This window comes from Anser brachyrhynchus (assembly GCF_964034855.1).
Source record: "Anser brachyrhynchus genome assembly, chromosome: 4".
NCBI classification, from domain to species: Eukaryota; Metazoa; Chordata; class Aves; order Anseriformes; family Anatidae; genus Anser; species Anser brachyrhynchus.
The window spans coordinates 67787837-67800576 of record NC_137698.1 but is presented as its reverse complement, the minus strand read 5'-3'; the positions used below and the strand labels follow the sequence as shown (position 1 = coordinate 67800576).

Genomic DNA, 12740 nt, shown 5'->3' with positions numbered 1-12740 from the left:
ACTGTAATTGACTGTGACATACTAAGTTTGCTACATCATTTGATATAGAAATAATATTAGTGTAAATGTCAATCCGGCCAAGAATGTTTGTGTTTAGGTACAAATCAGTTCATTAGTCACACGGAAATTTTTGATTTTACTGGGCAGCTTGGTGTGCGATGGCAAGTTGCTGCTCGATCGTCTGAAGTACAGATTTATTCCTTGCCTTTGTGCAAACTGGGAATTCATAAGCATGTACCTGTGAGGCGGAATAGCCTACTGCATATAAATGTAACTACAGAGTGCTCTAAGACTCATCTTGCTGAGTAGCTGAGAATTAGGTGTCTGGCACAGTTGTTTAGTCGATGTGGAGGTGTCTGGCTATGAAATGTGGAAAGATGAATCCAGCCCTGAAAGTGCCAAGGAACTAATTTCAAAACAGTCAATGTCACATGTTATTAATGCTCACGTTCCTCTCAGGTAATTTTAGGCCTATAGCCAAAGAGGAACACAGTTACAGCGGCTTCACCTACGTTATGTGGAAAAAGGCTTTATGCCTCTCCTAGACTATTCAGCCCACCTGAGATCTGAACTGTGCTCTAGAAATGTTTGTCCATCAGCAAAGCCCACATGACTAATTTCTTACTTAGATATCTCTGTTGATTTCCTGATGTTGAGTGGATCAGTCCAATGAAGACAAACGCCGTTACATCTATTTCATTACATGACAAAGAGAAAGATGTATTCAAAAACAGTTACTGCAGAAATGAGACTCTGCTTACAAGTTACGTTTTTGTAATAATGCAATAAACCACTCATATTGGAAAAAGACTGAAGTATTTCCTCCAATATGAAAATATGGATCTAAAAACTTATGGCAAATATGAATGAGTTCTATAAAATGCAGTTGTTTTGGTCCTTGCTAAAGAAATAAAACAGTAAAGTCATATGGAAGAAGTCATAGAGTACTAAATTTACTTTGTTACTATATCAGCATACCAGCAGTTGGTCAGTTTTAAATTTAAAACAGGCTTATATTTAGAAAAGAAGCATTTCAGAATTTGACCTGGTATTTGAAATATTTATTTTATCATATAATAGTTTCTTGATGTTCCAAACTATTCATCGTTTGTGTAGCTCAGTTTTCACCAAGTAGAGGTACTTTTTAAAAATGAATATCTGTATTAAGAATTGATTTGCCATTGAAAAACAGAATGCATCGTTAAAACACGATCTAGATTATCTATCCTTGATCTCTGCCAGACCAGGCTATTTAACTTTTCTAAACTGTGCAACCAAAGCGATGCTTGCTACTGTAATATGAATTATTTTAGATGTAGAATACTAATAAATAAACCTAAACACTATAAAAAGTCCTATGTACATAAATCACTTTGGTGCATAGATCCTTTACTTTTTTAGTCCTTAAATAAAGAAGTATATCTTTTCAACATGTTAGATCGTATAGTATTTATATCCCTGAAGGACTCAGTTGGAGTACATGCAAGAAGGTTCTGCTTCCTTTCCATGAATGGAGGTAAAGGGATTGGCAATAATGATAGGTTGTGAAGTGTATCATTATGTTTTGAAGCATAAATAAGTCACTTCATGTCTTCAAATCTCAACCTCTACGTATTATTTTTTAATTATAGCATCATAAAAGGAGCTTGAGATTTAGATTTTTTTTTCCTTCTAAATGCTGCTACCCTGCATGTCTTATTCAAAGGACAACATCTAATTCACTCCTCCAGAGATTTGCCTTTAGAGATAGTTAAGATATAGTTACATAGTTATATATATATAAACCCAGCAGCTAGTCCTGACTATATGTATATATGTGTTACTTGTAAACTGATAATGAGCAGACGTTCCAACGATGTTTATTTTAACACCTTTAATTGCTTTCTCTTTTTTTTTTTTTTTGTTTTCCTTTTTCCTTCCTTTAGCCACCAGATAATGGGCCTCCACCATTACCAACATCTTCCCTTCCTGAAGGCTATTATGAAGAGGCAGTGCCACTTAGTCCTGGGAAGGCTCCTGAGTACATCACTTCCAGTGAGTAGTGTATAACCAGATCAGTTTCAGAGCAAATGGTAATTCTAGTGTCCTTCGGCTTTTTTTAGGATTCAACAGCTACATCTCTTTTAGTGCCATGGTAATGTGTCATATGCGTGGTTTAATTGTCCTCACTGTCATAGGCTGTTTTGGTGTGCACAACTGTTTTGGTGTGCACAAACAAGGCTCGTTTTAGAGGAAACTAAACCTGCAGCTCCAAGTTAGGTGCACATGTGTTTTGACTGCTATTGGAGACAGAGTCCAATTTAGCCATTAATCCTTTGGACATATTTGAAGCATGAATGTGATGGGGACATTTTTACTAGGGATCCAGAGTTAAGTATTGTCCGGAGTAAACCCCTCTAACCTACCAATAGTGCAAATGTAGATGCCTCAGAACTTGGTGCTGGTCTGCAGATCTCCTGGTATGTTCCTATTGCACTGAATTACTTGCCTAAGTAGACAAAGAAAATAAAAACCACCTTTTCTAAAGTAACTATTGAAAGGATGTGATCTGCAGCATTTCTGATGATGTACTGTGGTTAGGGGTAAATCATTCATACTGGCTCCCATAAGCCATGCTTGATGAACATGTCACTATTTCAGTGACTAAATATAGAACTTAGAAGCATGATTTAGTGGTGGACTTGCCAGTACTAGGTTAAAGGTTGGAGTAGATGATCTTAGAGGTCTTTTCCAGCCTGAATGGTTCTATGATTCTATGACTGCTCGTTTAGTGCAAAAAGCATAGGGTTGTCTCCCAGCTGACCACCAGAACTTCCTTCTGCAACACAAACACTCTTTACCAAATTCCGGTACTTGTCCAAAGACTGATTGCACTTAAGAGGAGACAGGATGAGAACACTGATGAAACGATGAAATGACTGCTGTGAGAATGTACACAGGGTCAGTCAACCCAGTTAGCTGTCATTATGTACTAACAAATTGAAAAGATTTTCCTTTTGCTGCTCTTTTTTATTGGCTGGGGTAATTTCTTACTTGTGTATGGCTGATTTATCACTAACAGTTATTTTTTTGTGGCCCAAATATTAAAGGGATATCAGCCCCCATTTTATAGCTGTTTTTATTATTTTAACCAGAGCAAATGAACAAAATAACATCTCTGTCCTTAAAACACTTGCATACGAGTCACCTTGGAACATTAATTATTCATTTGTACACTGTGTGGCAGGGAAATTTGTCATTGTGCATTAGCTCTAAACATGATAAACAAACCAGGGTAGTTGGCAGCTCTTAATTTACCTAGGAAATTGAAGGTAAGAAAGAATTTTATATAACGCAAAGTAATTACAGGAACTTAGCAGGGCAGCAGAATCACTCCTCTCCTCATGTCTTCCCTTGGTGGGTGGACATGATGGGTGGTCCTGCTATATACCCTGTGAACTGCTGACTTGTGTTTTGTCATTAAACAAGAGCCACGCTCAGGCAGAAAAACATTAGTAGCACAAAAATTAATAGCACTGCTAAAGGATTGCCTAGGAAAAAATACGGCACAGTATGAAACTGATATCTTATTGTACTTAACAATCCAAACCCATAAAAATATTTAGGATATCAGTCTTAAAAGTTCATTAGTAATTCTGTAATATAAATGTATATATATACCCAGATATCTAATGCTTTTTTCTGTTGTAACTTATCATCTGCCCTGCTGTGATTTTGTTGTATATTCTTATGTCCTGAATTCATCACCTTTTAAAATTCGTATTAAAAGTTATCTATTTTTCTTTATCCATAATAAAGTTGCTTTTAAATTCAATATTTATCTTCATTCAAGCAAAACTTCCACTGAATCGAGTGTGTGTGGTAATTAAAATAACCCAACAAAGTACTATATTAACCAAAGATTATAACTATATTAACCTGTAGTTTATCAGACTGATTGAGATAAAGACCGTATCAAAGAAATGTTAAAAGTATAAGAACTGCAATAATAAACTGTTAAGTAACTGTAGTGATAGATATAATTATCTTTAGTAAATATTCCCACTGAGTCTTTTTGTAATATCATTAATAACAAGGAGGCTTCCGTACTATAATATAATACCTATAAATGGTTAAAGTCAATCAGACTTTATTGATTTGACAAAACTGCTTCATTTTGGACAGACCCTTTTCATTTTTTTCCTACAAAGTCTCTCCTTTCTCACCACCACCTCCACTCCAAGACCCAAAGAGTGTGTTTACTTGAACATATACACAAGACGTTTTCAGATCTTAACTGTAATTTCTAGTCAGTCTATTCCCTTAGCTGTTGTGATCAGGCAATAAGAGACAACAGGATTTAGTCACTAGTAGCCTTTACGCGGTTTAACACAATTTAGCATATTTAAAAGGAATTTTGCCCTTTGCAATTATACATACATGCTGGATTTTTCTGGATAACTTTCTGAATGTCTGCTAGATGTATTATGTATGAGTAGTAGAATGCCTATGCTATTTATGTTAAAATAGTCACTTTACCATGTGAAAGGAAGATAGTTTGTGTCTCAGAGCCTAAAAGCTTTGTTTTGGTTATCATTTCAATGTTTAGAGAAGCAAAGAATAGAAGTGGGATGTGGCAAAGAGCAGCAAAGGCTTCAGCCCAGACTAAATGAGTACTTCACAGTGGACAACCTTCTTGGTGTGAGTCACACAAAAACCTCTTCATCTAGCCAAGAGTCCTGAGACCCAGAACAGAAACATGAGCATTTTCTGGGCAGGATATGGCAACAGGTCCCCAGAGATCCTCTTTTTCTCTCTGAGGACGGGAGTCCAGAAGTGTCAGCCTCGGAAGTACCTGTTGGCTTTCATTCTCCTATAAACAGAGATTTGAATGAACCTGCAGCTGCTGTGCCAGCAGAGTTCCACTGCTGATCATACAACTTATTCCTATCATGAAGTCTGCACTTGAGCTGCTTGTGAGCCACTTGGGAAGTACCTGTATGATATCACATATGGTGACAATATCTTATGTAGTGAGATATGGTAATACTACTCTGGTGGCATTTTTTCATTTAATTGGTAGTACAATATTGGCAGAGTATTATCTGAACAGTATTAACATATCTCCGTATACAAGTAGTAACTTGCTCTGCTTCTTGTCAGCCCGTATAAATTTTGAAGTTTAAGAATGATCTTATTGCCAAAAGTGGAACAATATCACAAGTGAGGTAAAAGATGGTTGTAGAAAGGGAGCAAACATTAAATGAACATTATGACAGTGGTGTGGCTGCAACAACAGCTCACTAGTAAATCTGAAAAAGGGACGAGGAAGTTATGTTTGGACACCTAAGTATTATTTTTCTTGGAAAGGGGGAGGGTGAAGTTAAAGATGAAATGCTTTATGTGAAAGACTACCAGTTCCCAGAGGGACAGCAACTCTAGGTTTGCCTGTTAGCCCATTCATGCCTTTGAAAGACGGCCTTCTTGAAGATGCTGATTTAGTGACTAGATCTTACATCTTCATATTTGGTAATACCACATGAAGAATTCTTCCTCTAGTCCAAACAGGTTGGCATTCTACTCTATGTTTGAGTTTGGCCGATGAACTGCCAAGCATTTCCTGATGTTTCTGTGTGAATGTTTGTGGATAGCCACTCCAAAAGGAGGTCAGAGGGAGAACATTTTGGTTTGGTTCTGGTTTGCGTGTTTCTTTCCTTTTTTTTTTTTTTGGTTTTGTTTTCTTTTGTTTGTTTTTGTTTAGGATTTTTTTTCTGCTTTATGGGTAGAAAGTTAAAGAGAAGAGTCTGGTGACTTCTACCAAATCTTACACATTCTTTTAAACGAATATGAAAAAAATAAATGCTCTGGAATAAATGTTTTCAAATCTGTCATTTTAAACATCTAATCTACATTTTTCCATCTGTCTCTTGATTTTTCTAAAATAGGTGAAAAAAATGTTGTGTTTTCCCATTGATAATCATCTGTGGCATTTACCACTTTCCCATATGGAGCTGCCCCAAACCAAATCCTCAATAGTAGAATTGACCAGAAGACAACAATTCATTGTCAAAAAAAGTTTCATGAGCTTGAAATATATATATTATTTTCTCTTTGAAATGAAGATATAGTGTTCTATATAAGCTTTGTGAAACTACAAAACATATCAGAATATTTAAGCTTGATTTGGAGTTGTAGATAATCTGGGTATAACCCATTGTGACTCTGCACATAGGTGGGGACTGTTTCAGAATGAGCTCTCCAGCCATTTGATCTCTTGTTCCCTTCCTAGTTGCTGCAGGTTTCCCTCTTGCGTCCCGAATTGTGTCCTCAATACCTAGCTAAAGCAAATGAGAGATTTTCTTCCTTGAAATATTTGGATGAAATTTCAGCTATTGAAAATATTCCAATTGTTTCTTCTCCATGAGAATGGAGAAGCACCACCTAAAATTCTAGCTATTTATTCCAAGCTCATTCTTTCAGTTAAAATTCCCAAGGCGTCAGCACAGGTCTTCTGTAAAACTTCATAATGGAACTGCATCTTTTATTCAATTAACTTAATGTAGTGATATTACTAAGCACTGAAACAGTAGTTTGTTGGTGGCTGACATACAAAAGCCTTAACTCAAAAGGAACCCTGTTGAGTTTTTCAGTTATTTCAGTATACTTCATGGCTAAATGTTTTAACTTGACACTTTTATGCTTAAAAATCCTTTTCTTAAAGATTATGACTCGGATGCCATGAGCAGCTCTTACGAATCCTATGATGAAGAGGAAGAAGATGGAAAGGGGAAGAAAATGAGACATCAGTGGCCTTCTGAGGAGGCCTCTATGGATCTGGTGAAGGATGCCAAAATCTGTGCCTTCCTGCTTAGAAAGAAACGATTTGGGCAATGGACCAAACTACTGTGTGTTATCAAAGAAAACAAACTACTGGTAATTTTTATTTTTATCTGGCTGTATTTTCTTTCTACCTTTTAGATGATGTATTTATTTTTATAGGAATTTAGGTTTTGGAATATGTTCTGCAAACAGTGGCCAAGTCTACAGTAACCTTACCAAAGAGTTCGGTTATGATTTACCCAAGAATCAGAGAACCACTATAATTATAAGTGTATCATGTAGCCACTTAGAACTTAGATTTTTATTGCACTTAAGCCCAGTCAGTACCCTGATACAGGAAAGAAAGTCTACCCTATTAGCGTCTACTATATTTCATTTGAAAAAAAAAATGCTGAAACTGTAAATCCAATCTTTCATTCCCTGTGGACCAAAAATCTCATAGGGAGCTTTGTGTATGAACTGTTGGATCAGACTGCTGGAGAGAAAAGTCCCTTGTTAGACTGAGAACTCACTTGGCAGCATGTGCTGTTGTAATGTATACACTTTAAACTAAACCTACACCATCTGTTCTGCAGTAATTACAGATGCAGTATTCACATGATGCACAGCTGCATTATAGAAAGGAAAGAAACAAGTGGATGTATTCTCTTAAGCAAATCTGTTATGTTTCTTTCTAATGGCAGGCACCAGTAAAAGATTCTGAAAGTTAGTAAATTATCTGCTCATAGAAGTCTTTTTGTTTTTTGAAAAGAGTCTAATTAATGGAGACATTCATTTCTTTGACATTAAAAGCAACCTAAGGCGTACCATAATAAATCATTTGGAGTCTTAGACACTCCCTGTCTTCCTATCTGGTGCCTGCAACAGTTATAGCTGTTTATGTAACTGGTATTTACTGTAATATCCCAAGTATTAAAAGCTGATTAACAGAGGATAGAACATTTTCTCTAGAACCTCATTATTCCATACTAGTACAAGACAGCTTAGGTGTGTTTGTTTACAAGTACATTTATGCTTATGGCTGTGTAGGAAATAACAGGATATGAAATAGCAATATCTGGGTAAGAAGTTTCTGAAGATATAGTTGGAATTCATTTCTAGTTTCCCATGGTTACAGAGGATTTAATTTTTGCATCCAGCTCTATTTAATTGATAAAAGGAATGTTGAATATGATTTAGTTTGTATTATATTGTTGTAATGCCATTATCCTTAGCCCACATTTTTATCAGCATATAACAGAATCATGTCAGATTTCAGGACCATCAAATAACAGCTTGAAGAGAAGAAAGAAGAAAAAGGGAAAGAAACATTTTCTCAGAAGTCACACAGTATTTCTTATAGAATTATGTTTGTTGTTCTATATAGAAATATGCTATCTTTTTCTCTTTTCATTTCCTTTAGCCACATGTGTGCTCTGAAAAGCTTTTTTCTCTTTATAGAGAGTGTCTTCCAGTAATTCTGTAATGGGGATTAAGAAAATAAAAATCCCCATAGGAGTCTAATGACTAAATTACACAAGATTGGTTTATTGTTTGAAGGAGATATAACTTATGAGATATGCAAGTAAAACAAATAAATGTTCTTAGGGATTAGAAGTTGCCTGCATAATCATGCAGCTGTCATCATAAAATATTTTAATTTGAATTAGACATTAAGAATAACACTTAGTAGGGAATTGTTTTTCATGTAAAGTCACTTATACATAAATACTTAAGTTTTAGTAATTATAAATAAAATTTCTAATTTAATGTAAAGGAAAACATATGCTATTGATTGCTTCTTGAAGAGACTAATGCTATATGTTTTCAAGGTTTCATAGCTTGAAAACTTAAGTTTTTTAATGTTGCAAAATTAAAATCTGTGACCAATCTGGAGAAATTTTGAGTTAATTGGCCTTGGAGAGGAAGGGAGGATCATGAATGGTTTGCAGAGAGTGGCTCTATTTGTTCAGCCTAAGTTGAAGTGTTTATAACCTCTAACAGTTACTGTACTCCTGACAGTTGCATCATGGCATGAACACTGCCTCAGACATGTAAAATCTGTATGTGTTTTTCCGTTCACATTCATACTCAACTATTCTATGTATGCATGTACTAATCAGTGCTTAATATCAGATACCGTTTTAGCTTTCATGCTTATTTGTATGAGTAAAAGCCCAATTTACATTAGTATATAAAATTACTGGACATTCATCCACACAGTTAAACCTTGCTCTGTAGTCTGGCAGTCTGTGACAGCTTTACAAAACTCATCTATACTGATGTGTTAGAGGAAATAGGGACTAGTTCAACAGGACAAGTGATGCAATGTGAAACCCTGCATCTTCAAATCACCAATTCAAACATACAGCAAGTCATCAGTGATACAGCATGAAATGACTGTTCATTGGCAGCACTTGCTACTGAGGGAAAAACACTGGACAATTCACATAGTTTTAGGCAGGACCTTAAAGGGTAAGCCAACATTTATGTGATTTTGTGCAGTGACAGATTAAACCAAATTAGTTGAAAAACTACACTCCTGTGATTTTCCCTCTTCTCCAGACTGCAACAAATTTTGTTACTTATCTCAACAAGGCATCTGCCTGCTCCTTTGTGAGGGCAGCTTGTGAGCACTGGTGTAGGTTTGCCTTGATATGCTGGAGGGCAGGGTAAGCATCTGGGTTTGAAAGTCATAAACTGTACAAGTGTATTCTGCTGGTACATGTGAACAGATATCCAAAATCGCCCTCTTCCTACCTGATGAAGGTCAAGGTTGAGTCATAAAGATAACACAGAGAAGCTTAATGCCCTCCATATGTTGTACCTACAATAAAAGATCTCTATTAATGTCAGTCTGGAAGCAATTTTGCTTTACAAAGAGGATGAAGAGAAATGCAAAGTTAGCATTGGCTGAACTCTGGGGTATGTGGTAAAGAGATGTGTGGAAAATATTAAAAATAGCATTTCTATATAATAACAGCTTTTCCCTAAAGTTCAGAAAGGTGAGATTTAACTTTTGACCTTTGCATTTTGCAGTGTTACAAAAGTTCCAAGGACCAGCAGCCCCAGATGGAGCTGCTCCTGAATGACTGCAGCATCACGTACATCCCCAAAGACAGCAAAAAGAAGAAGCACGAGCTGAAAATCTCGCACCAAGGAGCAGATGCACTGGTTCTGGCAGTACAGAGCAAAGAGCAGGCGGAACAGTGGCTAAAGGTAAGGAGTGACTTCTGACCAAGAGCTTTCCCACCAACAAAGCACTTCTATTGCCTGCTCATTTGCTGTTAAATCGGAGATACAGACAGTAGTTTTCAGGTAATCTAGACCACTTAAATCCCATCCAGTCTGGGACTGCAGAAATCCAGACTTAATGCTCAGGCCTTGAAGCAGATCTTTGGGCAACAGTAAGCTCATCACTACACAGCCGCTGTGGGTGCATATGTTTTTCACTGCTAATTGCACAATAGTCTGGCACCAAGAAGGGAGGTGGCAATTCCCTTCCATTTACATCTCCAGCTCATTATCTGGAAAGCTTTGGTGACTCAGATTCCCTAATATGAAGGGACCTGGCACCCAGCTTGCTTTTTGGAGTGGTGCATAAGCATTGCTGACAAGGCTGTCTTGCAAAAATTCAACATACCACCGTCACAGCCATCATTTTTTAAACAAGCTAACCTTGAGGAGATACCTGTCTGAATTGTTCTGGAGGGAGAAAAATTATTCAAATTCTAGAAGTCAATTAAAGTTGGCTGACTCTCATTGAGCAACATATCATCTGTTATGGTTTGTTCTGGGAAGGCAGAATTCTGAGAAATAGGATTTTGTCATCTTCAACCCTTTTCTGTTCAGTGTCTGAAAATGTGGAAAATCCTGGTGCAAGGGCTGCAGTTTTACATCCCAACCAGATTACTAGTATTTATACTGGAGTTTGCCAGTTTCAGATATAGAGGTCAGTGAATTAAGTAGTGTGGGAAACTATCACTACATTTTTAGTGGCTTGTTTTAAGACCTTTAAATCCAGCCTTTTAAATGCATATTAAAAATCTGAATGCATAAGACTCATCAGGCATTCTCCATGCTGTGCTCTGATCTAACCTTATATGGTACTTATGTGCTAAGAATAAATTGTATTTTTCCAAACACAATTGAATTAATCACGTAGGAATTTCCTGATGACAGTTTTTTTCTGTAGAAGTGGGAAGACATAAAATGCAGCTTAGGAGGTATGACTTCTGCTGTGTGCTAATTGACCAAGTGGAAAATTAATCTGTAATTTCCTATTTTGCAATATTTGAATATACCTTTGGGGGGTTTGCAGTATGTCTGCTTTTGGTTTTGACTGGGAGTTTGTATCTTATCTTAAAAATGCACTTTGCGTTGTCATTTTAGTGGAAACTAATCTGTATTTGTTAGGCTTCTTCTAACTCCAGTATCTTGTTTTAAGTTGTAAAATATAGTAGCATCCAAGTGTCCTATTAACTCACCTGGAGTTTGAGAAATACTGACTGAGATGAAAAGAAATTCATCAGTCATATTCTTTTCCAAGGGAATTCCACTTCAGTTAGATCATACTAACTCCACCATTATTTCCTGTCTTGTTCTAAACTTGAGTTTAGTAGAGCTGAATACATTGGCACTTATCAGACTTTATTTCATAAAAATTGTGTTTTTGTTTTGTTTTGTTTTGTTTTACTTTGTCTTTAAAGCATTCTTCACACAGGCAGAGCAGTGCTAGGTTTTTCTATATCCCAGATGCACTCTTGCTATTTAAAAAAAAAAAAAAGGTTTTGCACATTGCATGTTAGCACAATTGTGTGTGCCAGAAGTGAATGGCTGGAAAGTATGCTTATCTGCAAAGCACGTGGAGACAGTCTGACAACACTTTATGTAGTTTCTTCATGCTGCAAAGCTCTCTATTAATAAGCCTCTCTCAACTACATGGCAATGCTACTGTATGCTCAACTTCCAAGTCCTCAGTGCTGCTGCATTCTGTACAGTACAAATTAAATTGCCAACCCAGCAGCTAACCAAAAACGGTTTGCGGAGCTCTTGCAACAGCACCAGGGTTTTCAAGAAATATGGCTCTTCAGAAAACAAGAAGCATTCATTCTGTGTTTTTAAAAATTTAAGAAAACTTTTTTTTTCTTTTTAATTTCGAATATATCTTTTTTTTCTTCATGCATCTCTTACTTAAAATGAGCTTCTGAAACTCATGTGTAGATTTATGTAGTAATTTCTTATACCAAGCAAGAGATCACTGTTTTGTCTTTGAAGAAGTGGTATGAGCTGCTTCTGCCTGTCATTCAATAGGGCATGAGCTCTCTGTCCCCCCAGCTCTCTGTCATCTATGCGTGATTTCTGTAGGTAATAAAATGGACAGATTCAGAGACTAATGATGAGAAGGGTCTCTGCATCCATATTTTTTAATCCTAACACACCTCTGTCAAAGATACTGTGCCAATACATGCCAGTGGAGCCATGCTATCACTTGGCAACAACAGGTTCTCATGAATAAATTTGTATGTAAGTAACAAATTAAAGCTTTACTCTTGAGCCTGAAAAGCTCAAAATGGATTTGGAGGCTAGACTTTCCCATGAAAGCTAAAACAGAAGATCTTTTTAAAGTCAGATGTAATCAGTATAAAATACATTTGCTTAAGCAAATAATTTAAAAATATCGTTTGGAAGACAAGAGATATTAGAAGAAGTAGAACTGAAGTAAATGCAGAATATTTTAGACCTTTTTTTTAAAGATGACACCAAGAAAACAGCTGATAAAGCTACTGCAAATTGAAGTCTAGACTGGAAACCACAAAGGGAGTTTCAGGTTTACCAGCTAACAAATGCTTGATGAAGAAAAAGATAGCTGATGTCACCAAAGAGCCTGTCAAGATTTCAGAGCATCGAGTGTAACTAGTATAAAATCCAGCCTAGAGCTG

At 36.4% G+C, this 12740-nt stretch overlaps 1 protein-coding gene across 7 annotated transcripts in view; it reads left to right on the top strand.

The window, feature by feature from the left end:
• Window positions 1-12740, top strand: part of AFAP1 (actin filament associated protein 1) — a 120066-nt gene that overhangs the window by 68237 nt on the left and 39089 nt on the right. For all 7 annotated transcript variants that reach the window (XM_080592019.1, XM_080592018.1, XM_080592016.1 and 4 more), the window contains exons 4-6: window positions 1926-2034; window positions 6701-6912; window positions 9838-10017. In XM_080592019.1, coding sequence (XP_080448145.1) covers window positions 1926-2034; window positions 6701-6912; window positions 9838-10017 — 501 coding nt within the window. The remainder of the gene's footprint in view (window positions 1-1925; window positions 2035-6700; window positions 6913-9837; window positions 10018-12740) is intronic.